Below are 25,600 nucleotides of genomic sequence, written 5' to 3'. Positions count from 1 at the left end.
TCCGAGCCTTTTCCCTGTTCCAGCGATATATTTCAGTTTCGACCTGACTCATTCTGTGCAAGGAGCCCGGATACAGTAATAGGCGTTGCTCAACCTCTCCACCTGCCTTCAGAGCCAAACACTTTTTTTAAAAAATTCATTTCCAAAGGAACAGTTCTATCCACCCCTCCTAGGAAAGCAAACTTTCCTGTCCCGACTTTGGCACCGAACAGAGAAAAGAAATAAAAATGCAATAAATACGGCCATTGGCTTGCTCTGCGAACCGGGCGAAAGAGAGATAACACGCTCAGGAAACAACGTATTCCTGACCAGTAAATAAAGGTTTAACCCTCATTCGCTTTTTGAAAAGCAGTCTCTTGTAATTACAGTAGAAAACCCTGAAAACTTAATAATAAATTGTTTAAAAAGTAACTCTTCCTTATCCGGTTTCACAACAGTAATCTAAACAAATTACTTTGTGTCCACCCTGCCCGAAAATGACGGCCTTCCCCCATCCCTCCCCTCCAGGTGCAATGGGTGACAACTCCCATCATCCACCAGCCAAAACGGCCAAATAGTCACAAAAACCCAACTTTCTGGTGAAATAATCCCGGGCCATCTTTGCTGGCTGCACAAAATGAGCCACTTTGGATCTTCTATCTCATTTTAATTTCGTTCCAAAGCATGTTTTTGCAGGATATAAATGTTACAGAGAAATCCCAAAGTTCTGATGGCCCTCGTCGCCTCCATCCGAGTGGACTCTAAATGTGAGGGGAGGCACTTCCGTCTCCTATCCATGCCACCTGGGCTTCTGGATAAATGAAACCAAGAGGAGGGTAGAGAGGTCTCGGGGGGGGGGGGTATTCCAAAGCGGCTACCCTCATGGTGCACCCCAAGTTCCAGTTGTGACACTCAGAAAGGCCCTTCAGTTGGGCCCCACCGCCGACCTCCGCAGGTCAACCCCCGTTTCCTCCAGAAACTTGGCAAGCGGTGATGCGTCTGCTCAGGGACAGGCCTGGCTCCAGGCTGAGTGTGTAATGTCTTCTTCCTCGGCCGGGATAATGGCTTGACCTTCTTTTGTGCAATCAATGAACATCCCATCTGCAAAGTGGGTTGCCCCGCCGGCCGTTGGTGTCTGGCAAAGGGCGAAGGTTCACCGTCGAAACTCCAGACAGGAAGAAGGAAGTGCAAGTGGGTCAGAAAGGCCCCCCTCACGGCCAAGCAGATATTTCAGGAGCGATCAAACGAGGGGCGGAAGGCAGCCGCTGGCTTTCACTCTTTCTGCCCAACAACAATCACTCAAAGGTAGATTGCCCTGAGCTGGGGGGGGGGCGTCTGGTTTAGGTTCTTCCCTTCTGTTCATTTGTCTTATCCCTTTTCAGAGAGCATTTAAACCAAGCAATGTAAGGGTGAGTGTCACGGAATCGGGAAACTGTTGTCCCCCATGAATGTTGACACTCCGTTTGACCCCGGATCCATCAGGGCTTTTTCAGCCTGGCCTACCTGGCAGGTCTCTAGGAGGATAAAGCAGAGAAGAGGAGAACAGTGCCTGCCATTCTGAGCTCACTGCCTTGAGTTGGCATTTACGGCAATGGTTCCATCAACAAATAACAAACCCATCTGGATACCTAAATGATGGACATTAAGGTTGCGATTTGAAATACCTTTCTTTTTCCCCTTTTCGTAGAGGGGGGCCAGGAAAACAGATGATTATTTAGATTTTTAGACACTCGGGGGGAGGGGTTGTCTGGGAAGGCAGCTTCAGTCCAGGTTTCACTTTATGTTTGAGATTCTTACCCACGGTTAAGACAGCAAACCCCGGCTGTTTTGCTAATACCGATGAATGTTTAAACCAGCACCAAGCTGACCAAGGGCAGTTTGTGCTAACCATGGTTAAGCACAGCGCCTGTATGAGAGTGGCTGAAGGTAGCTTAGGCTAACCACAGTTAAGCATCCTATCTCAACCAGAGCCACCAAAGATCAGTGGCCCCTCCACCCACAGCAGGGCCAACGGGGTCAGCCACAGAGCCTCCTCCGGGGCCACAGAGGACACCAAACACGAACCACGGTGGAACGTCTGACCTGCACTGGGGCCACCAAGGATGGAAGAGCGGAGAGGGCGATCTAGGGACCCAGGGGCTGGGCAGAGCCCACCGGACTCACCAGCTTCTGAAACAGGTGCCCGACCACCACGCCGCTGTCCCAGTTCTGGATCTGGGGCCACAAGCTGTCATAAAACTCCTTGTGGATTTCGTAGATGTCCTGGATCTTGTAGAAAATGGTCTCGATCTGCTGGATGGTGAGGACCGGCTGGGAGGTGGTGGCTGTCGCCTTCAGGGGCTTCATCGGCTGCAGAGGACAGGAGGAGACAGATGGAGCCCTCTGGCCCTGGGACTTTTAAGAAACACAACTTTATATTTTTTGGACTCGCAGACAGAGGACTGGAAAATACAGCCACCCGTCGGCCGACAAATGTTGGAAACTGTTTTCTACTGAATTTAGGGTGTCTTGCCTTCATCATCATCATCATTATCTTCTGCTGCTGTCTGGACCGGATTACCGCCACCCCCTTTCTTTTAAAAACCAGAAATCATGAGAAAGATCTTAAGGTCACTTCTCCCTTTCTCTCTTTTTAAATGTTGTTTCAGGCCTCAAACAGGTACAGGAATAAAATAACCTTCCCTTGGAGGATCCCACCTGCTGGAAGCTTCTAGGTGCTTCTCCTTTGTGAGTTGAATTCCCACCCCCAATCATCATTACCAGTGGGCTGCCGATGGCCCAGAGACGGTTCAGTTTCTACCTCCCATCTAGCGATCCGTGTCTCTTATAACTGATGATGGAAGAGCCCCCCTGGCCCACCTGTGGCCTTACTCTTTCAACACACAGCACCAGGGTAGGAACGTCACAACATCTGAATGCAATATATAAAAAGCCTGAGGTGGGTGGATAGGACTTGTTGGGGCCCAGAACTCCCATAATTCTGCAACCATGCATTTTACCAGCAACAAATAACAATGTATGCTTGCGATCAAGTCCGGTCTAATGCAAATTTGGGGTGGGGGGTCGGTTTTGTCGTCCATGGCCAACTCAGACCCGTCAGCCTTGCAAAAGATCTGCTCCCGGACGGAGCTGAAAAAGGGCCAGAAAGGGTTGGTCAAGAGGGTATGAGATCCTTGGCTGACAACCTCTGTCTCTCTGCGCTCTCTCTCCCCCCCTCCAGCTTTGCCACCTGGCCTTCAAATGCCTTTCCTAGGAATGGGGTTATTCAGAAATCGAATTCACGCAGAAATGATGGGAGACCGGTTTCCCAGGCTGCCCCCTCCCCTTCCCAAAAAGCAAGGTGATACCAGATTTTGACCGCCAGGTGGAGCAACCCACCCCATAATATGCAATACCAGATGCCCACAAGAATGGACAAGTGAGTTATTCAACCAAGAAAGAAAGGAGGGGAGAAAAGTAACTTCTCTAGAAGACAACTCTTAGGATCTCCTGGCAAGTGTGGGCATTCTGGGAAGTGTCGTCCAAAAACCTGGTTTCTCCCAGGGTATCCAAGGATAACCAGACTCTTTTTAATTCTTCCATAAGTCATTTGCTCAAGAAACCTGGACGCTCTGAAATGCAGGATGCCCAGGAAACGGGCTCTAAGCCAGAGGCCAGAATCCTGCAGGGGATTTGCGCCGTCATAAGCGTCACTAGTGTAAATCTCAGGCGCAAACAATCACAAATTGAAGAGCCGATGCTCCCATTCCGGGTCACAATAGGATGCTGGGCATAAGTGGCGCATTTATGTACAGCCGTAATTACCAACGTTTGGGGGCAGAACTCAGGAGAGGCGAGTTCAAGTCCCCATAGATGAAATAATATCCATTGGCTGACTTCGAGCCCGTCATTCTCTCCCACCTCTAAACAAACAAACAAACAAACAAATGATTCCAGGGAGTTTGGACACATAGAAAAACAGCAACCAGCCTAATCCCAGTGATCCCAAGTGTTTTTTTTTTAAAAATCCAATTTTGTTGGCACTTAATTCCCAAGCAGCTTAAAGTATATGCACAGCCTCGTTTATAGCAATATCCGTTGGCCACGTCACGTGTCTTAAGCTCTCATCTTATACAAGAGCCAAAGATCCCCATCAAATAGACCAATTTGACCAACAAATGTAATTTCCCCGTAAATCGCCGGGATAACAAAATCCTAGAACAGCCTGTGTTCAAGAAGTCTGATTTCCTCTTGTGTGGCTTTAACACCATTATTGCGGTTTAGACATACAGTTTATACTTACAAATGAACTGCAGTGCAAATGACAATGGTTGTAATGGATGTCCCTGATGCAAACACAGACCTTTTTATACAGGATAATTACAGCAATGGGTTTATTCTCAGAGGTGATGCGGGGGAGGGGGAGAAATTACAGGTTTTACTTTTCTGAAAAGATTACAGACAGCAAGCTGGAAAACACCTCTCTGCATGACATTTTTGAGCCAACGTGGGCAATTCCCTTTCGAGGGCTGAATTCGAGTCACAGACATTCCCGGAGGTCATGTGCCCGGGGATGGGTGGGGGGGGTGGTGGTCAGGGTTTTACTTTTAAGCTCCTACAGCTGGTAACCAAAGCCCTGAGGAAGCAGCTCAGCCTTTTAGAAAAGAGAAAATCCCTCAGAAAAGGTTGGAAGGGTTGGATTTGGCTTGAAGGCCTGATTTGACCCAGGGCGTCCGGTTACCCACCCCTGCTGCACAGAAACCGCGCCTGCTGGGGAGGAGGGAACAATGAACATATCTTTATGCTTTAAGTGTCTCCCCTCTTCCCGGTGACAGGCACGGCCACTGTTCATGCGCACGTCTCGTAAGTTAACGGCAACTTTCCCGCTCACATGCCTCTCCAGCAAGCATGTGGGAAAATACTTCCCAGGCACTGGTCAACAGCACCCTACTCAGAGATCAGCCATATATAACTCAGCAAGCAGCTTTCCTTTGTCCCGTTATGTGCCCTTCCCACACAGCCTGGTATGTTGCGATTTTCTGCACACCTGCACTTTATAGGTCCGCTTTTTCGGAAATCAAACATTATTTCTAGTTGAACTTGGTTTGTAAATAAAATAACAAAAAGTAAAAAAAGAAGGAGACAGCACCCCGGCTCAAATTCCAGCCACTTACCGCAGCACCCGGTCCATCTGCAGGGGTGGGGGAAATGCTCTCCGATCCGTCCCTGTTGTCGCCGGCGCTGCCCCCCTCTGGATTGCGGGCACCGAGGTGGGGGGACATAGTGGCTGATTCGTCAATGTAAGGCATGGTCTCTGAGCCGCCGGGGGGAACTTTGGGCTCCTCGTTGCCCTCGGCATCATATTCCTCGGTGCCGTAGTTGAAATCTGTCCAAAGAAAAATAGGGAAGCCTGGTCAGTGTGGGCTGCAAGCCCAAGTGAAGGCAGAAAATCCCCAGTGGGTTTTAGTCCGAACGCTGAAAGAGCAATCCGAGATGTCAGACTTGTTTTTTGCAGATAGGGTGCAGCAACGCGGACGGTTCTTGTTTTTTGTTTTAAATTCAGACCAAACCCTGGAGCAGAGCCATCGCCTCCTGCAAAATCAACGTCGCCTGCTCGGAAGTCAATACAGATTCTTTCAACTTTGCCACCCTGAGCCCAAAGGCGAGAGCCAAACAGAAGCCCATTTTGGGTGACGGTCAGGCTGAAGAAGGGGCGAGTGAAGAACTTTGCATGCTTTACTTTCTGAAAGCCCTTCCCCAGGACTTCTGCCTGAGTGAGGAAGACCAGCTGCATCTCATCCTTTTCCCTGACCTGCTGGCTTTCTACAAGCAAGGAATGCCTTGTCCGTAATTTATAGCCACAAAACCACAGGTATACTGTAATTGCCAACGTTGCTGGATCGAGGACCCAGGACACTCAGATTAAAGATATCACCGGGTCATCTTGGGCCAGATTGGAAGCAGAAGAGAACCACCCCTCCCACACCTTGAACTTGTGGGGAGGAAAGGTGGCATGGAAATCTAATAAATCAAGGACTCAGGAAGAGGCCTGCACACCCACACCCCGGAGGTGCACCGGCAGAGAGAGGCAAGCCCTGCGCATGGTTCGAGGCAGGGAGGTAACACGTGGGCACGTACCAACCGCCCGCCTTTCCTTCTCCCCCTCCGGGGGCACCATTCCACCCACTCCTCTCCCTGCTGCAAACCCATCTCCCGCCACCCACTCTGCACAGACTCAAACGCACGCACGTGTGCCTGCCGGCGCCTAACCCCTCCCCCGCCTCCCCCACCCTCATGGCTTGACACACTTCCCCACATTTCCCCCAATTAAGCAAGCCTCCTTGAGTGCCGCTTCAAATCCCTCAATTACGTGCGGCAGCTGGCTGGCTGGGTGCCCCCGATGCGCGTGGCAGAGCACCCTGGTGAATAACGGGGAGGAGGAGGAGGAGGAGGAAGAGGCGAGGGAGAGAGAGAAAGGGAGATCGCAGGACGCGGTCACGACTCTCTCTGAAAGACCCAGGTCCAAAACCCTCTGCTGGGGCTGCAGAGCTAAACAAGCCCCTTCATCATCCTCAGTTTGACTTACCTACCTCGCAGGGCTGTTGTGAAGATTAAGGAGCAAGGACCAGACCTGTGGACTCCACGTGGAGCTCAGGTCACCTGGCTTTAAAAGGCTTTTCCCGGCCCGATTAGCCACCCTCTGGCCCCTGGACTATTGATGGGGCGGAGGGAAGGTGCTGGACTATATGAGAGGGTCTGGCCTTGCCTGAACCGAGGCAGGGCTCCGAAACGCCAGAAGCAACTTTTTTTCCAAGTCTGGTGCTGTCTGTGCTGGGTCCCTTAGGGGCACGAGAGCAGCCGCCAGACTCTTCAGAGTGGGTCCTCTGGGCTCCTAATTTAAGCTGAAACTTAGAATCCTAGGATGGGAGGGTTCAAAGATGCACCTAAAGGTCATCTAGTCCAGCATCCCCCCCCCCCAACGGAGAGTTCCTTGGAGGAAAATACGGATTCCCTCAGCATCGGTGTCTCTCCTGCTCCTCCGTGTATCCCACAAACACCCCTGCGAGATAGACTAGGCTGAGAGAGATCACAGGTTTCAAGGCAGGAACCAGGATCTCACACCTCCTCGCCCTCTACTGTACTCTACCCACTAGGCTACTCTGTTCACAAAGGCCTTCCCAACCAGATCACAAGATGCTCAAAAGACTTGTGCCGGGGAAGGGGGGTTTGAGGCGTGGACACGAACCAGCCAGCTGCTCCTCGTTTCCAGAAATTATTATTTTTTCATTGAGCGGCCACCTGTTTCTAACTCACTAGCCACCGGTTTCTTATTTCAAAGAGGAGCTCCTTGTTTAGTAGCCCACCCGCTGCGGTACTTCATTCGGCAGCTGCTCCCGCCTTATTTTGAGGAACACATCCTTATTTAGTAGCCACCGGCTCCTAATTTAGTAGCCACGCGCCCTGTCCCTTATTGAGTGGCCACCTGCCCAACCGTTTCAAACAAGGACCAGGGAGGGAGGTGGGCTACGATTATCTCTCCCAGCTGGCCCCCTGGCCAAAAGGACTTCCATCAGCAGGAGTGCCCCTGTTCTGGGGACTTCCACGGGGCTCAGTTGCAACATCTGGTGGGTGGAAAGGGGCCCGGATTGTTCAAGCCAGCCAGCCCAAGGCAGTGGGGGTGAGTGGGGGTTGTCAGCTGGAAAGACCCACGTTTGAAGCTCACCTCTCTATCCCAAAGATTCTACCTCCCCTCTTGGGATTCTTCCCTTGGTGGTGGGTTGGTCTAGATGACCCTTGAGGTTCCTCCCAACTCGACAATCCATCCGTTTTTCAAAACCCCAGAGCATCTTCAAAACCACAATGTTTCCTCTTATTTCCGTGACTCCTGCCCAACCAGACAAAGTCAAAAGCATAGCTCTACTCCTTTCTAACCAAATCGTCCAGTTTTCTGGAGTTCCACATTCCGTCCAGAACCGAACTTGCAAGCCACTTGCTATATAGACAACACTTCACTTGTAATTACTTACTATTTTGGCAACAACGAAAGCATAACTATGTGACGATGGTGAGGGAAGAGGGCCTTGGTCCCCAGGGCAGGCCTGGATGAAGTCCAGGGGGTGGCCAGGGCCTGCCCTGCCCCAAACAGAGCCCCTCTTTTCAAGCAGATCTGAAGGGGGGAGACAGGGGGTGTTTATCGCAAAAGGAGACCATGAATGAAAAAGGAGAGAAGGAGGACGAGCGGAGACCCCGTTCCCTGCCTCATCTCATTCTCTCTGTGCAACCATCCTGTGAGGGAGGCCATAGGGGCAGGCAGCTCTTAGTCCAGCAACACCAACGGTGCTGATCAGCCCAAACGGGGATATGAACACAGGCCTGCCTGTTCGACACTAACATGCAAACGCAGCTTTCTCCAACATGGAAACGGCTGGACAACAATTCCCATCACACACACCCCAGGCGGTACGGCCAGTTGACCTACAACAGCCGCTCACACGGCAGGAAGGCCCCAACGTGAGAAATGCTGTTCTGACGTATAGAAAGTTCCTGGTGGATAGTTCTGCCTTCAGACTGCGTATCACCTTTTATTAATGCATCTTCAGGTCACGTGGAAGCTGCCGGAGAAAGATTTTATATCCCATAAAGGCAGGAAAAAACTATAGTCAGAAATGTGGATGTAAAAACAATCAGCCTACCCCGCAGGGTCGTTGCACAAGGATTCCTGAGAAGACGCCTCTCACACCTTCTGAATGTGGAGAAGCGACTCCGTCCGTGTTCAGCAATAACGGGTTATCGGCCAGAATCCGCTTTGGCAATTTAGGTGCAACAGAAACTCAGTTAAGTTATGGTGGCAAATTAGCACTAATTAACAAGGCACCGGTCGCATTCCTGGTCACGTGACGAAAGAATGAGTCCCCCCTCCTCAGTCCAGCCCAACCTCTTCTTGGCAGGCTGTTGCCGTCCATCATGGTGTCTCCGCAAAATTTCCTCATGGCAATCAAACTGAAAGCCTTGCTTGCATTTTGGGGGGATGAAAGGGGGGGGTCCCAGATTGAACGGACAGGACTGGGGGTGGAGAGATGAAAAAAGGAAGCACCAGGTAGACAGGGCTGGAGGTCGGTGAGCGAAGGGTCTGTGGGGGGGGGGGAGGGAAGTAACTCAGCCTGGTTGTGTAAGTGACTCACACCTGTCTACACGATGCTAGAGGTACTTAACAGCAGAGCTAGATTTAAGGGGGGGCACACACAGCAATGTTTCAAGGACTTTAACTAGGTTTTTGGAGGGGTTTTTTTGGAGGTTTTGGGGGATGATCTCCCCGCAATACCTTCTCCTTTGCTCCCCGTTTCCCCACCAGCCTCTCTGCTTCATCATCAGCTTTCCTGCCTTTATATAATCCGTCACAGACACCCAGAGCCCAAATTGGGGGGGGGGAGGCTTCCACAATTCATTCCCCTCCCTCCTCCCCTTCCCTAGACGTTTTTTGGGGAAAGCAAAGAACAAGCATTAAATGACGGTGGGGGAAGGGGAAGGAGATGGTGGGGTGCTGTGACTTTGCAATCCCCCCCAACCCAGGATGCCAAGTCCACCTAACCCCACATCGCCAAGAAGAAAACAGAAGAGAAAAAACAGCCAGCGGTGCCAACCAGGAAGGCGAGCATCTTGAGCATTCTCCCCCCCAAAAGATCGAGCAGAGAATCAAACCCTAATCCCATCTCCACACACACACCCCACATACACAAACAAATAAATAGATAAATAAAAAGGGAAGGTCCCGGCAGGGAAGACCTACTGCTGTAGATCCAGGAGAGGCGAGGCAGACCCGGCTGGCTCAGGGGCTCCATCGGGAGAAGGGAAGAAGGAGGGAAAAGCCTTCAGACCTCCCAGCCGCCCAGCATTTCAAAACGAAGAGAGGATGGGGAAGGAAGGGGCTTTTGGGGAGGGGGGCGAGAGGGAGGGGGGGTCAGAAATCAGGAGGCCAATTTGGAGTCTGGATCCTCCAATGTCAGCCTGGACGGGGCGAGGGGGGAGAGAAAGAGAGTAGGGCAAGGATGGAAGAAGCCCCCCACCCACCCACCCAAAAGGAGCCGGGCTGTGATGACAGGCGGGCGGCACCGGGAGAGAGGAGTACATGCCAGCCCTGGGATGTCTGGGGCTGGCAGAGTCGGCGGGGGGGGGAGCTTACTTCCAAAGCGTGCTTGTCTGGGGGGGGGGGATGAGAAGGCGAGGAGGAGCTGCCCACCAATGGCGAAGAAGGCGAAGAAGACACCTTCTGTCCCGCCTCCTCTTCCGCCACCTCCTCCTCCTTTGCCTGACAGAAAGGGGGGGGGATAATGATTATGCCACAGTGAAGAGGGGACCCCCCTCTTCCCCCCCCATGGATGGCATGGGGGGAAGAGAGAAGATGAGTCTCCCGTGCCCTGCAACGGATCTCTGAGGATGAGCGGGGGTTGGGGGGCAAGGAAAGCCGCGATCACGCCCCGTGCAGGACGGCGGCCACGCTCCCCTCCTGCACCCCGAGAAGTCCCCATGCTCTCCTGGGCCTCAAAAAGTGCCACCCCCGAGCTCTCTTACTTTTGCTAGGCTCCCTCCTGAGGGCTAGAAGCATGGCTTGCCTGGAGCCCAGTGGGGAAGCCCCCCCTCTTTGCACGCGGAAGGGAGGACCCCACACACGGTGAACACGAGGTCATCTGTCACCTTCCTTGCTACAGAAGCCCCCACCCAGCCAACTTCATGGACCAGCCGCCTCCGGACAAGCCAAGGGCAAGGGATAATGGGAAATGTAGTCCCAAAGCCTGTCCGGAGCAAAAAAGGCTCTCCCTCCTCCTCCCTCCCCCCCAATGAACTTCTGAGGATTACAACAGCCGACTTGGCCTCTGTCACTGACAGATTCTGTGGGTTTTAGTTACCTAAAAATGCAACTTTTAAAAAACTCGCCATTTGCTCCCAAAATGTCAGTTACCAGCTGGTCCAGACAGGCTGTTCGCCCACTGAAGCCGAGATGATTTCCAACTGAGTTTGGAAAATTACTTTTTAAAAGTCATTAACTGCCTTTATAAAACACACACAAGGCCCCACAAATGCAGACGGTTATAATTACTTTGACAGCTGACAAAGTAACTCTGTCTCTTCTTGCTGATTCAAAACGTACTCTGTTATATTTAGTTAATTCTTCCCCTACGCCCATAAATGCAACAAGCCACTAGTGTGTAGTACAACATGGGATTTGAGAAACAAGGCTACACACTTCTTGTAACGGTGATGATGAGTTAATTTAGAGTTACACCCGAAAACGGTGTCCTATCTTCAGCTGCAATCATCATGTAACTTGGTTACATCTGCTGCAAAAAGGAAGTAATTACAAGGGAGGTTTTTATTTCTGACATGTTATTTCAAACCCTGCTCTGGAGTAAGGCCTGTGGAACTCAGCAAGACTTGACCACTGCATGGAAAAGTACACGGCTGGATAAATCCATATGGGACAAGCGAGGGGTGACACCACAATTTTGTGGTCTTTTAAGAAGCTCCAAATCTCAGGATCTGACAAAATGCAAGGAGGCCCTTTCAGAACCCAGGAATAAATAGCTTATTCTGCTATAACAATTTCTGATTTCAGCTCAGCGCCTATCATAAAGCCATTGACTGGTGATGGGCGGTAAGCTTTTTGCTTTGTTTGAATAGCTCCTGGCCCACATTTTGGGTGCAGAATGGCCTGAGTTCAAATTCTGAATAACAGAGGGCGTGAGGAGTAAGTGGGGGGGGGGGGGAAATAAGCGAAACATCCATCCAGAACAGACAAGATAAAGAAATACAAATGCTGGAAGTTCTTGGGAGGCGATTTCTGGTTTTCCATACAATAGCTCTCGGAGGAGAGACAGTCACATGTGGAACCACACCTTTAAAATCAAAGATTTGTTCCAAAACATGAGGACTAGAATCTTTCTCTGCAAAATTCTAGAATACTGGTGTTGGACAAAGCCCTAGGTTTTACCTCCGATTAGAAAGGGACTGGGGAAGAGGAGATGGGGGAAGACCCTTCCCCACCTAAAACCCTGCAGTGACAGAGTTATCTTTGGGTTCATGAGGACTAGAACCTTATTTTGCCCAAAGCGATATAGCAGTGCTGCTGCTTGGTAGACCAAAAAGTTCCAGGTTCAAACTCTGGCCCCTCCAGATTCAAAAAAGGGCTTGATGGGGGGGGGGGGGACTCATTCTTTCGTCAAAATGTCGGAAGATGCTGCCGATCCAAGCCGTGAATAGAGGCAAAAGATCTCTGTGCCGTAATACGAAGGGGTTCTTCCATCTCCTCATTGTTCTTCTCTTTCTTCTCTAGGCAGGCAGAAGCCAAGGCCACGAGGAAGGAGAACGTGGGGGGCACCCTCCCTCCATCTTCCTTCTGCTCGACCCCCCACCGCCCTCTCCTCGCTTTGTTTTAACATTTAGCCAAAGGAAACGCGGAGGACATCAACCCCAATATGTCAGCGAGCCAGCCAAGCGGAGAAGCGGCCCTCGCTGAGTACTGCCGACTGGTCCGTCCCTGGGGGTCATCGTGGCGGCACAGCAGGCGGCCACCCTTCCTCCCTCCCGCCTAATCCTCTCGACTTCCCACCCACTCCTTTGCCCCCCTCAGCTAACATCGCAGGCAACACCACCCATCGACCAAACAGCGCGAGGACGGAACGGTGCGGCAGGAGGAGAGCATGGCGCATACTCCGGGCTGCCAGCCGGATGAACAAGGGGGATCCGAGATCAAATCAAGCCTGAACTCTATTCTCGACGCTGAACCTGTCCTGCTTTGGGCACATCTTCAGAAGGCAGGAGGCTCTGGAAAAGAAGACCATCACGCTGGGAAAGGTGGAAGGAAGCAGGGAAAGAGGGAGACCCAATACGAGATGGATGGACTCTCTAAAGGAAGCCACAGGCTTACGTTTGCAAGAACCGGACACGACATTCTGGAGATGGCTTATCCAAGGGGTCTCTATAAATTGGAAGCAATGAGACAGCACATAATAACAAACCAAACACATATTTCTGCCCCCCCCCTTCAAGCCATCAGCAGTTCGAGTTCTAAGCGCGCAAGATGCCTGGGAGAAGACATACTTCATCAGCTACAACTCCCATAACCCCCCCCCCGGCACAGCTGGCTGGGCATTCTTGGATTTCTACTTTAAAAAAAAAAAAAGACTTTCCACACTTTTGCTCCTTTCCCCCCAAATGAACCCTAAAGGATTGTTCACACAACTCAGGCTACCCTGATGCTAATCAACTCAATGTAATTATATAAAAAACCCAAACTGAACCCAAAGTTGTATTATTATTATGGTTATCATCGTGATCACGATCTTACACCCTACCCCTTCTCGTGAAGCAAGGCCTGGGAGTATCTAGGATTTAAATGGGTGGGTTTTTCCCCTCGAAAACCTCTTCCCGTCGGCTTGCAACACAATTGTCCTCACTGGGTTTTCTACTCAGATTTCAAATCCGATTTGCAACTGTTTTAATCCGACAAATAAATTAAATCCTAACAGGAGGGGACGTGAGAAACAACTAGGCAAACAGATAAACAGATAGATAGATTAATGAGTAACCAAGCAAGCAAACCACCAAATCACCAAACTTCCCAGGTCATCTCAATACAAACCTATTGTGAAGAATCTCAAGACTACAGATTACAGTAAATGCAATACCAACCACGGTGTGTCTTCTGCGTGGCACCCTGCACCGTTACTATAAAAACCACCAAGAGGTTTGTAGCTTCTTCATTCGGCACATGATCTCCTGGACGGGAGCCCAGTTTTTTTCGGATCCACGGCTCCCTGCCTAAAATCCCAAATTCCAAGTATCTTGGATCTCAAACGGCAGAAACCAAAAACCCTGCACGATGAGAATTTAGGGAACCAGCAAGCGGACAAAAAGACACGCAGACCTGTCATGCCAGATATTGTCAGAAAAGGGTGGAAGACCGGGGGGGGTATACACTAACCCCCAGCTGACTAATTTCATCCCCCCAGGGCCAAAAACTCAAACCCCCCACTTAGCTCTCTCTCCCCCACCCCAGTGCGCAGCCCCCTCCCCGTTCACTCCCTTGTTCTCCGGCCCCCCGTGACTCACGAGGGAAGGGGGCGGTGAGTCACGAACAGAAGGTGGGAAACTGAGGATGAGCGGAGGAGAGAACACACCAAAATTAGCCCCGGGATTACGTGCCAGTGAAAAGAACAAGTGGCCTCGCTTGGATCAGCAAACGAAGCCTCGCTGATCCTTGCTTAGCGCAAACCAGGGACGGCCGCCCAAACCGCCCAGCGGCGAGGACGGTGCAAGGTGCCCACGTGGGTGATGGGTCTGGCAACCCCACTGGTGCGTCGTGGCACGGAAGGGGGGGAACCTGGGCAGGGAAAGCCACACACATCACCTTGAAAGAACACCAGGCCGCAGTGAAGGGAGTGCTTTGCCTGTATACAGGAGGTCCTGGGTTCGAATTTGTAACACCTCTCTCTCTGGACAGAACTGGAGAAAGACACACACCTTCCACACTGCCCCCCCCCAAGGTGTGGAAAGCAGCCACTGCCAGGCAGTGCAGACAAAACAGAGTCACATTGAGATGGGGGGATTTTTTTTAATGGCCCACCGTGCTTTAGAAAGCTTCAGGTCCACAGCCAGCCATTCTGAGGCACCTTGACTTGTTTTATATGCAGTGAGAGCTTTTTATTTTGAAACCCAGAAATAGATTTTAGGACAAGCCACTGCCCTACTCGTTTCAAGTGTGTGACACCCAGGCCAGCCATGATCTCAGGGATGCTGGGGACGGTGCAGCAAAAATCCCTCTGTGCATGCTCAGAGGCTGGCCGGCCTGCTTTCACAACCCCGTCCCTTCCTGCATTGGTTGTAAGAAGAGCAAAGGAAGATTTTTTTTCAAGCGGGGAAGAACATCCCGGGCTGAAGACACACAGCTGATGGAGAAGAAAAACAAGCGCCATCATCAAGAAAAGCTCCTTTCCTCTCCCCCGTTTTGTGCCAGGCCTTCTCAAAACCCTCAGCATTTGCGGAGAGAATGAAAGGGACACACACAGAGAGAAACACCTTGCAAATTTTAGGATCCCTCTGAGTGCCCCATCCCAGCACCCGTTTTTTGGAGAGCCCTCCAGCGCCACCTTGCGATCAAAAGGGATCCACACCATCCTTTGGGCAGGCAGGAGGTGGAGATGACCGAGACTACTCTACCCTTTGAATTTCTGCCTGCTCCCCAAAGGCGGAGCGGCGTCCTTTGTGCAAATCTGCCCTTCAGAAGTACGGTCCAGAAAAGTCCAGCTTGGGTTCCTGAGAGTGCTAAAGTGGTCTCTTTTTGTGTGGTCCGGCCCTCCTGCCCGTAAGGGGCCAACAGTTGCCTCCAACACTTGGGCCCGGGGGATACCCCGCCAGCCTGACTCCTTGACGGTCCCCTCCAGGAGAATCCAAACGCCTCTCTCCGGTGCAAGGGAAAGGGCTCGCTTCTTCCAGAGAAGTGACTTCCAGAGATCCTTGGGGTGGGTCTGAAATACCCGGGGGGGGGGGAACGTCTCCTATCAGCCCCTGCCCAGTGGAGAGTCAAACTCCCAACGTCTGACTAACTTGCTATGAGTGAAAAAATAGCTCCTTGGGGTTTTGGGATGGGCACAGAGGGTGTGCAATGAGATGAAGCTGAATGGACCTCGAAACAGAAGTAGGGACTTCTTTTCAGCGGCAGTCTCCCGGTGCGGTCAATGTTTTCCCCGCGTTCTCCATATAGCTTTGCAACAGGATACGTGCCAAGATGTTCTGGCTATATACATTCTGACCGAGCCAGCGTCGAGTATAATTGTTTGAATATTACATTTGGAAGAGGAGGATACGGGTTGAGATCCCTGCACGGTCAAAAAGCTTGGTAAGTATCCCATAATATGGATGCTGGTTTTCGGTATCCATTTTTATTGATAGCAAAAGAACTTCCGACAAAACTATGTGAACTCCAGTGGGACCACATGCACACAAACACACACACACAAGCATACAGTCATTCACTTTTGAAAGCCACCAACGGCCCTTTTCAAAAGGAAGGCCAACTAGCAATATTTAAAATAACTTTAAAAAAAAAATAAAGATATGTCTCTACTATGATTTTGGTTACAAACATTTCCTGGACTCCCCTTTCAGAGACCACCCAACCGGGGTCTCTCACAACCTGGCCTGACCCAGGAATCCATTGCAAGAGTCCAAAGAATTTTGAGAAACGAGGGTTCTAAAGCAGAGACAAGGACTTTTCTGTCAACTTGTGTCCTTGTTTCCAACTTGGGACCAGTCAGGAAAACAAGGCAGGCCCTGCCATTTTTGGGTGCACGAGCAACATCTTTGTGATGCAATTCATCACCTTAATAAACTTCTGGTCTTTCTTTCTTTCTTTCTTTCTTTCTTTCTTTCTTTCTTTCTTTCTTTCTTTCTTTCTTTCTTTATTAGTGCAGGGGCAACAGGCCCTGCCATTTTTGGGTGTAGGGCAACATCTTTGTGATGCAATTCATCACCTTTATATACTTCTGGTCTTTATTTATTTATTTATTTATGCCATTTTTGGAGTGCAGGGGCAACAGGCCCTGCCATTTTTGGGGTGTAGGGGCAACAGGACCCTGACCCCTCTTTGTGAGGTCATGTTGTGATGCAGCTCATCACCCTAATAAAACCTCTGGTCCAGGACAGCAGCCACCCATCTGGTGAGTGACAGGCGCTCAGTCAGCTGTCTTGATCCAGTGATGGCGAAGACCCGGCGCAAGGTCCCGGTTCCTCCCGGGAACATCTTGGCAGCCGCAGTCAGCTATCTCATCGTTTTTCTTCTTATCACTTTGATGACATTATGTGTGCAGTTTGTTCTCGTTTGGGAACTCCTGCAGAGTTTTACTTTCTTTTGGAACACCTTGGAATCCATGATGATCTTGGTTACAACCATCTATTTGGTGGGTCACCTGCTCTCTGGCATCGGTGGTGATCCAAGGATGGAGCAGACCCAGCGCAGGCTTCTGGTTACTCTCCTTGCAACCTTCATCAGATACCTCATCTTAACTCTCCTCGTCTTGTTCGTAACATTCTGTTACCAGATTGTTTTCCTCTTGAAGATCCTCCAGAGCTTCACTTTTATTCCAAACCTCTGCGACTCAATCAAGAGATGCTCCAGGCGCCTCTTTGCGGTCCGTCAAACGCCACCCCAGCTTTCCAGCGCCCAGGTGAAGGTAGGCTGTGGCTTTACTGTTATGGGTTTGCTTTCCATAAGTAAGCAAAATGCATAGAGATAGGAAGCGGATCTGGTGTCCGTTCTTGAGAAAAAGAGAATGGGAAAAAGGCAGGTTGCTTACCTGTAACCATGGTTCTTCGAGGGGACCTCTCTGAATGCACACGTAAGGGTTTACGCTGCGCCTGCGCTGACGTTCCCGGAGTATTCTAGAGCTAAAAGTAACAATTTTATAGGATGATCCCCCCATGAGGCACCCATGCTCCTCCCACCCAAGATTCCCCTGGTGAGCGTCTTACATCAATATGGTGGAGATGATGGTAATCTGAAGAATGATGGTACGATGAAGCCTAGATAAACATGAAAACTAGTCGAATAGGTTAGGAACGAGACATTAAAGTAGGAAGTTACTTTATCAGGAAAATTGAGTAACAGGTGGATCGGATCACAATCCGGCTATTTCGCGTGTTATGACAGCCCCTAGGAAGGCTGTTTGAAGTAAGTAATTTTGCATTTGAAGAGAAAATGGGCTCGAATGGCGGGCACTTGAGTGAATTTAGACTTATCCATCGACCATAGAGGAACAAAGCGTTGACATGGAGGACGGGTGGCACTGAGTCCTCTGAGAAGATGTGGGACCATAGAGTGAGACAAAAGTTATACTGGACCAGAATCATCTGGTTAATGGGCAACAGTAGCAGATATATAACATTTTAAAGTATAAATAGAAAGGCATTTTTAATTAATTATTTATTTATTTGTTTATTCATTCATTCATTCATTCATTCATTCATTCCATTTTTGAGGTACAGGGGCAACAGGCCCTGCCATTACTAGGTGTACGGGCAACATATTTGTGATGCACTTCATCATCTTAATAAACTTCTAGTCTTTATTTATTTATTTATGCCATTTTTGGGGTGCAGGAGCAACAGGCCCTGCCATTTTTGGGTGTAGGGGTAACATCTTTGTGATGCAATTCATCACCTTAATAAACTTCTGGCCTTTATTTATTTATTTATGCCATTTTTGGGGTGCAGGGGCAACAGGCCCTGCCATTTTTGGGTGTAGGGGTAACATCTTTGTGATGCAATTCATAACTTTAATAAACTTCTGGCCTTTATTTATTGATTTATGCCTTCTTTGGGGTGCAGGGGCAACAGGCCCTGCCGTTACTGGGTGTAGGAGTAACATCTTTGTGAGGTAATACATCACCTTAATAAACTTCTGGTCTTGATTGATTGATTGATTGATTGATTGATTGATTGATTGATTGATTGATTGATTGATTGATTGATTGATTGATGCCTTTTTTGGGGTGCAGGGGCAACAGGCCCTGCCATTTTGGGTGTAGGGGTAACATCTTTGTTATGCAGTTCATCACCTTAATAAACTTCTGGCCTTTATTTATTGATTGATTTATGCCTTTTTTTTTTGGGTGCAGGGGCCACAGGCCCTGCAATTTTTTTGTGTAGGGGTAACATCTTTGTGATGCAATTCATCGCCTTAATAAACTTCTGACCTTTATTTATTGATTGATTTATGCCTTTTGTCGGGTGCAGGGGCAACAGGCCCTGCAATTTTTGGGTGTAGGGGTAACATCTTTGTGATGCAATTCATCACCTTAATAAACTTCTGGCCTTTATTTATTGATTGATTTATGCCTTTTTTGGGGTGCAGGGGCAACAGGCCCTGCAATTTTTTGGAGTAGGGGTAACAGCTTTGTGATGCAATTCATCACCTTAATAAACTTTTGGCCTTTATTTATTGATTGATTTATGCCTTTTTTCGGGTGCAGGGGCAAAAGCCCTGCAATTTGTGGGTGTAGGGGTAACATCTTTGTGATGCAATTCATCACCTTAATAAACTTCTGGCCTTAATTTATTGAAGAAGACCTAGATGAAGTATTGAGAATCATAGAAGATTATGGACAAGTGGCAGGTCTCAAAAATGATTACCAAAAAACAAAAGTTATGATTAAAAACATAAAGAAAGAAGAAGGAAATCTGGTGAAGGAAAATAATTTTGAAGAAGTACAGTGGGGTCTTGACTTGAGAACTTAATCCGTATTGGAAGGCGGTTATCAAGTCAAAAAGTTCTCAAGTCAAATCTGCATTTCCCATAGGAATGCATTGAAAACCATTTGATCCGTATCTGCTCTTTTCTGTTCATAGAAACTAATGGGAAGCTGCTATTCCGCCTTCGACCACTAGAGGGGGATATTTTGTTTCTTTTTTTCTTAGGTCAAGAAAGGTTCAGGGAAGGCAGGGAAAATACAGTCCAGGCAGTACCAGGCAATCTGAAGACTGTCTCCCAATCCACTCTCTAAACGCTGGGAGGAGTGAGGAAGCAGACAGGCACCCTTTTCACTAGCCAACAGTTAACTGAAAGTTCACATTTTGCACTTTCCCTGCCTCCCACGTGTTTTTTTTTTCAGTTCTTAACTCAAATCTAAATATGTAAGTCAAGTCAATATTTTCCTATGAGAGCGGTTCTTAAGTCAAAATGTTCTTAACTCAAGCCGTTCTTAAGTCAAGACCCCACTGTACAAAAAATCATTTAGGATGATTTAGGAGTCATCATCACCAAAAAAACCCAGCAACTTAATGAAAGAGAACTATCTTAGAATACAGAAGGAAACTCAGAAAAACCTGGAAGAAAGAAAGAAGCTACAACTGTCATTGATGGGAAGAATTGCAACGATAAAAATGATTATTTTGCCTAAACTTTTATTCCTCTTTCAAAATCTACCAATATTACTAAATTTCAAATATTTCAAAGAATTGGAACACCTGACAACAAAATTTGTATGGAAGACTAAGAAACCAAGAATAAAACTTAAGCTATTACAGGATCCGAAAGAAAGGGGAGGGGTGCACGACTACCGAACTTGCTGCACCTATCTGGGTAAGATGTAGCTTACTCAGGAAGAAAATCATTAAGGTGCCCGAGAGTCAAAAAGAGGAGGCCGAAAAAGGCGGGAAAGGAGAAAGAAGTAAATGGTTCACGTGTGTGTGTGTGTGTGTGTGGTGGGGGCAAGCCAAACGGCTGGCAAAGGAAAACGAAAACAACTCACGGGGGATCGTAGATTAGATAATTGAGAAGGGAAAGTATCCGATTTAGAGGGAGGTGATCAATAAGTTAAGGGAAAAACTGTGTAGAAATAGCTCTAGTTCTCTGTGGAACTTTAGAGCATGGCGGAAAAAAGGAACTGAGGGGAATCTTGGGTGGGAAGAGCACGGGCGCCTCATGGGGGAATCATCCCATAAAATTATTACTTTTAGCTCTAGAATGCTCCAAGAACGTCAGCGCAGGCGCAGACTAAACCCTTATGTGTGCATTCACAGAGGCCACGAAGCAGAACTAGTTATTCTTTACTCTCATTCATGCTGGACCTTTCTCTTCATTTTCTCTTTCTGGCAGGTGTATGAGCAAAGACCAGCAAAGGGGCAAGTGCCTGAGAGAACAAGGACTGGGGAAAAACAACAGAGGGCATGTCTCTCCATTCCCATCCAGGTCTGGCGTCTCCCATTCCTGAACCTCCCCAGAAAAGAAGAACTTGAAGCTCACGTGAGGAGAAGAACAGCCCAGCACAGGCGGGGGCTTCCGAGACGGGTTTCTCAACCCTTGGGGGGCCTTCTGCCTCTTGGAGCAACTTGCAAAGAAGATCTGGAACACAGAATAAGGCTTCAGAGGTCCCCGCAGGTCCTGACTGCTCAGGATGAAAAAGAGAAGTGGGAAAATGAAGAGGAGGCAGAGGCCTCCCCCATGGAGATCAACGGCGGGACCTCCCCCATGGACACCAATGGCAAGGCCTCCCCCATGGAGATCAATGGCAAGGCCTCCCCCATGGAGATCGATGGCGAGGCCTCCCCCATGGATATCGACAACAGGTACTCCCCCATGGAGATTGACGGCGAGGCCTCCCACATGGAGATCGACGGCGAGGCCTCCCCCATGGAAATCGATGGCGAGGCCTCCCCCATGGAAATCGACAGCGGGTACTCCCCCATGGAGACCGACAGCATGTACTCCCCCATGGAGATCGATGAGGAGAACTCCCCCATGGAGATCGACAGTGGGGACTCCCCCATGGAGATCGATCAGGAGTACTCCCCCATGGAGATCGACGAGGAGTACTCCCCCATGGAGATTGATGGTGAGGCCTCCCCCATGGAGATCGATGGCGAGGCCTCCCCCATGGAGATCGATGGTGAGGCCTCCCCCATGGAAATCGACAGCGGGTACTCCCCCATGGAGACCGACAGCATGTACTCCCCCATGGTGATCGACGAGGAGAACTCCCCCATGGAGATCGACAGTGGGTACTCCCCCATGGAGATCGATCAGGAGTACTCCCCCATGGAGATCGACGAGGAGTACTCCACCATGGAGATTGATGGTGAGGCCTCCCCCATGGAGATCGATGGTGAGGCCTCCCCCATGGAGATCGACAGCGGGTACTCCCCCATGGAGATTGACGGCGAGGCCTCCCCCATGGAGATCGATGGCGAAGCCTCCCCCATGGAGACCGACAGCGGGTACTGCCCCATGGACATTGACGAGGAGTACTCCCCCATGGAGATCAACGGCGGGACCTCCCCCATGGAGATTGACGGCGAGGCCTCCCCCATGGAGATCGACGGCGAGCCCTCCCCCATGGAGATCAACGGCGGGACCTCCCCCATGGAGATCGATGGCGAGGCCTCCCCCATGGAGATCGATGGCGAGGCCTCCCCCATGGAGATTGCTGGCGAGGCCTCACCCATGGAGATCGATAGCGAGGCCTCCCCCATGGAGATTGATGGCGAGGCCTCCCCCATGGAGATCAACGGCGGGACCTCCCCCATGGAGATCGATGGCGAGGCCTCCCCCATGGAGATCGATGGCGAGGCCTCCCCCATGGAGATCAACGGCGGGACCTCCCCCATGGAGATCGATGGCGAGGCCTCCCCCATGGAGATCGATGGCGAGGCCTCCCCCATGGAGATCAACGGCGGGACCTCCCCCATGGAGATCAACGGCGGGACCTCCCCCATGGAGATTGACGGCGGGACCTCCCCCAAATGTACCTGCAGCATCTGTATGTGTGCCCGAAAATCATCACGGCGGCATACCAAGAGGCGCTCTTGTAGCGCATTCAGTTCATGTTGGAGAGGATCCCTGTGTGCACACCGGGTGAGGTTCCCTTCCCAGGGTGAAAATATTAGCCAGAAGATTGGGCCAAATCCATATCGTCTTATTATCAGGAGTATTATCATGATCAATAGTATTATCAGACAAGAGGGCCTTCTTCAATGACCAATGCAAAGATATCGAGGAAAATAATAGAAAGGGAAATACCAGAGATCTGTTCAAGAAAACTGCAGATATTAAAGGAACATTTTCTTCAAAGATGGATATTATAAACGACAAAAATGGGAGGGACCTTACAGAAGCAGAAGACATCAAGAAGAGGCGGCAAGAATACGCAGAGGAATTCTGTCAGAAAGATCTGGATGTCTCGGACAACCCAGATAGTGTGGTTGCTGACCTTGAGCCGGACATCCGGGAGAGTGAAGTCAAGTGGGCCTTAGAAAGGGTGGCTAACAACAAGGCCAGTGGAGGTGATGGCATTCCAGTGGAACTGTTTAAAATTTTAAAAGATGACGCTGTTAAGGTGTTACGTTCAATATGCCAGCAAGTATGGAAAACTCAGCAGTGACCAGAGGATTGGAAAAGATCAGTCTACATCCCAATCCCGAAGAAGGGCAGTGCCAAAGAATGCTCCAACTATCGCATAATTGCACTCTTTTCACACGCTAGCAAGGTTGTGCTCAAAATCCTCCAAAGCAGGCTTCAGCAGTATGTGGACTGAGAACCCCCAGAAGTACAAACTGGATTTCGAAGGGGCAGAGGAACTAGAGACCAAATTTCTAACATGCGCAGCATTATGGAGAAAGCCAGAAAAAAGTTCCAGAAAAACATCTACTTCTGCTTCATTGATTAGCAAAAGCCTTTGACTTTGTGGAACCAAAGCAAACTATGGCAAGTTCTCAAAGAAATGGGAGTGCCTGACCACTTTATCCATCTCTTGAGAAATCTATACATGGGACAGGAAGCAACTGGATACGGAACAACTGATTGGTTCAAAATTGGGAAAGGAGTACGACAAGGCTGTATGTTGTCACCCTGCTCCTTTAACTTATATGCAGAATACATCATGCGAAAGGCCGGACTGGACGATATCCCAAGCCAGAATTAAGACTGCCGGAAGAAATATCAACAACCTCCGATAAGCAGATGATACCAGTCTGATGGCAGAAAGCGAGGAGGAATTAAATGAGGTGAAAGAGGAGAGTGCAAAAAACGGTCTGAAGCTCAACATAAAAAAAAAACTAAGATCATGGCCACTGGTCCCATCACCTCCTGGCAAATAGAAGGGGAAGATATGGAGGAAGTGACAGATTTTACTTTCTTGGGCTCCATGATCACTGCAGATGGAGACAGCAGCCACGTAATTAAAAGACGCCTGCTAGGGGCGTCTTTTAATTTTGTTAAAAGACGACAAACCTCGACAGCATCTTAAAAAGCAGATACATCACGTTGCCGACAAAGGTCCACATAGTCAAAGCTATCGTTTTCCCAGTAGTGATGTATGGAAGTGAGAGCTGGAGCATAAAGAAGGCTGACCATCAAAGAATTGATGCTTTTGAATTGTGGTGCTGGAGGAGACTCTTGAGAGCCCCCTGGACTGGAAGGAGAACAAACGTATCAATTCTGAAGGAAATCAACCCTGAGTGCTCACTGGAAGGACAGATCCTGAAGCTGAGGCTCCAATATTTTCTCAACATCAGGGTCTTTTCCAGGGTGTCTTCTCTTCTCATGAGATGGCCAAAGTACTGGAGCCTTAGCTTCAGCATCTGTCTTTCCAGTGAGCACTCAGGGTTGATTTCCTTCCAGGGGACTCTCAAGAGTCTCCTCCAGCATCATATGTCAAAAGCATCAATTCTTCAGTGGTCAGCTTTCTTTATGGGCCAGCTCTCAATTCCATGCATCACTACAGGAAAAACCATAGCTTTGACTATGCGGACTTTTGTCGGCAAGGTGATGTCTCTGCTTTTTAAGATGCTGTCAAGGTTTGTCATTGCTTTCCTCCCAAGAAGCAGGCGTCTTTTAATTTTGTCACCATCTGCAGTGATCATGGAGCCCAAAAAAGTACAGTGGTAGTTCAACCTACGAACGTCCCTACTTACGGATATATTGACCTACAGACAGCTCCGGGTGCAAGTAGATGTAAATTTTTCCAGCTGGAGCAGTCCGTAGGTCAAAATGTCTGTAAGTAGGGACATTCGTAGGTCGAGGGCAGGAAATTCAAACCATTGGTGGCGAAGAGGCTGCTTCTTAGTAGCTCTTTTGCCCCAACGGTTAGGAAAAGAGAGGCTCAGCCTCCCTGGCTTCCACCGTTGCTGCCGCCATCGCCGGGAGGCGAGCCGCTGGACCATCCCGTCTGAGCTCAGCTTCCTGGGGGTCCCCCACTGCCGCGATCGCCGCAGCAGGAGACCCCCAGGAGGCTTCGGACCGGCACGTTGCTGCTTTTTTTTCTTTTAAAAAAGTTGTTCTGGGTGAATTTTGGCGGGTAGGTTTGGGCTGGGGTGTATGTTTCTGTGTTGTTTTGTTTTTTGATGATTTTTTTTTTGCAGTACTAGCGTGGGATGTTTATTTTTGGATTTGTTTTGGCTTTTTGCAGGCCATGGGGCCTGCAGTGTTTTATTTTTATTTTGGGGAGGGGGTATTTTTTTTCTTTGGCCAGAATGGATTAATCGGTTTTCAATGCATTCCTAAGGGAAATGGTGCTTCGACTTGTGAAAATTTTGACTTACGGCCACCATTCCAATATGGGTTAATTTCGTAAGTCAAGGTACTACTGTAAAATCTCTCACTGCCTCCATATCCTCCCCTTCTATTTGTCAGGAGGTGATGGGGCCAGTGGCCATGATCTTGGTTTTTTTTTTAATGTTGAGCTTCAGACTGTTTTTTGCACTCTCCTCTTTCACCCTCATTTAATTCCTCCTCACTTTCTGCCATCAGACTGGTATCATCTGCATATTGGAGGTTGTTGATATTTCTTCCGGCAGTCTTAATTCCGGCTTGGGATTTCTCCAGTTCGGCCTTTCGCATGACGTATTCTGCGTATAAGTTAAAGGAGCAGGGTGACAACATACAGCCTTGTCGTACTCCTTTCCCAGTTTTGAACCAATCAGTTGTTCCGTATCCAGTTCTAACTGTTGCTTCCTGTCCCATGTATAGATTTCTCAAGAGATGGATAAAGTGGTCAGGCACTCCCATTTCTTTAAGAACTTGCCATAGTTTGCTGTGGTCCACACAATCAAAGGCTTTTGCTTAGTCAATGAACCAGAAGTAGATGTTTTTCTGGAA

The 25,600-nt window shown here is 49.4% G+C and overlaps 1 protein-coding gene and 1 long non-coding RNA gene across 5 annotated transcripts in view; one reads left to right on the top strand and one right to left on the bottom strand.

Annotated features, from left to right (window-relative positions):
* Positions 1-25,600, top strand: part of LOC144589525 (uncharacterized) — a 300,406-nt gene that overhangs the window by 71,715 nt on the left and 203,091 nt on the right. The window lies entirely within an intron of this gene.
* The window catches only part of LOC144589521 (active breakpoint cluster region-related protein-like), a 67,673-nt gene continuing 42,698 nt past the window's right edge, over positions 626-25,600 (bottom strand). For all 4 annotated transcript variants that reach the window (XM_078394374.1, XM_078394376.1, XM_078394377.1 and 1 more), the window contains 2 exons: positions 5,133-5,344; positions 626-2,328 (listed from right to left, as the gene is read on the bottom strand). In XM_078394374.1, coding sequence (XP_078250500.1) covers positions 2,322-2,328; positions 5,133-5,344 — 219 coding nt within the window. In that variant the 3' untranslated portion in view covers positions 626-2,321. The remainder of the gene's footprint in view (positions 2,329-5,132; positions 5,345-25,600) is intronic.

The sequence above is a fragment of the Pogona vitticeps genome, chromosome 5 (assembly GCF_051106095.1).
Source record: "Pogona vitticeps strain Pit_001003342236 chromosome 5, PviZW2.1, whole genome shotgun sequence".
NCBI lineage: Eukaryota > Metazoa > Chordata > Lepidosauria > Squamata > Agamidae > Pogona > Pogona vitticeps.
This window is presented reverse-complemented; position numbering and strand designations above follow the sequence as displayed.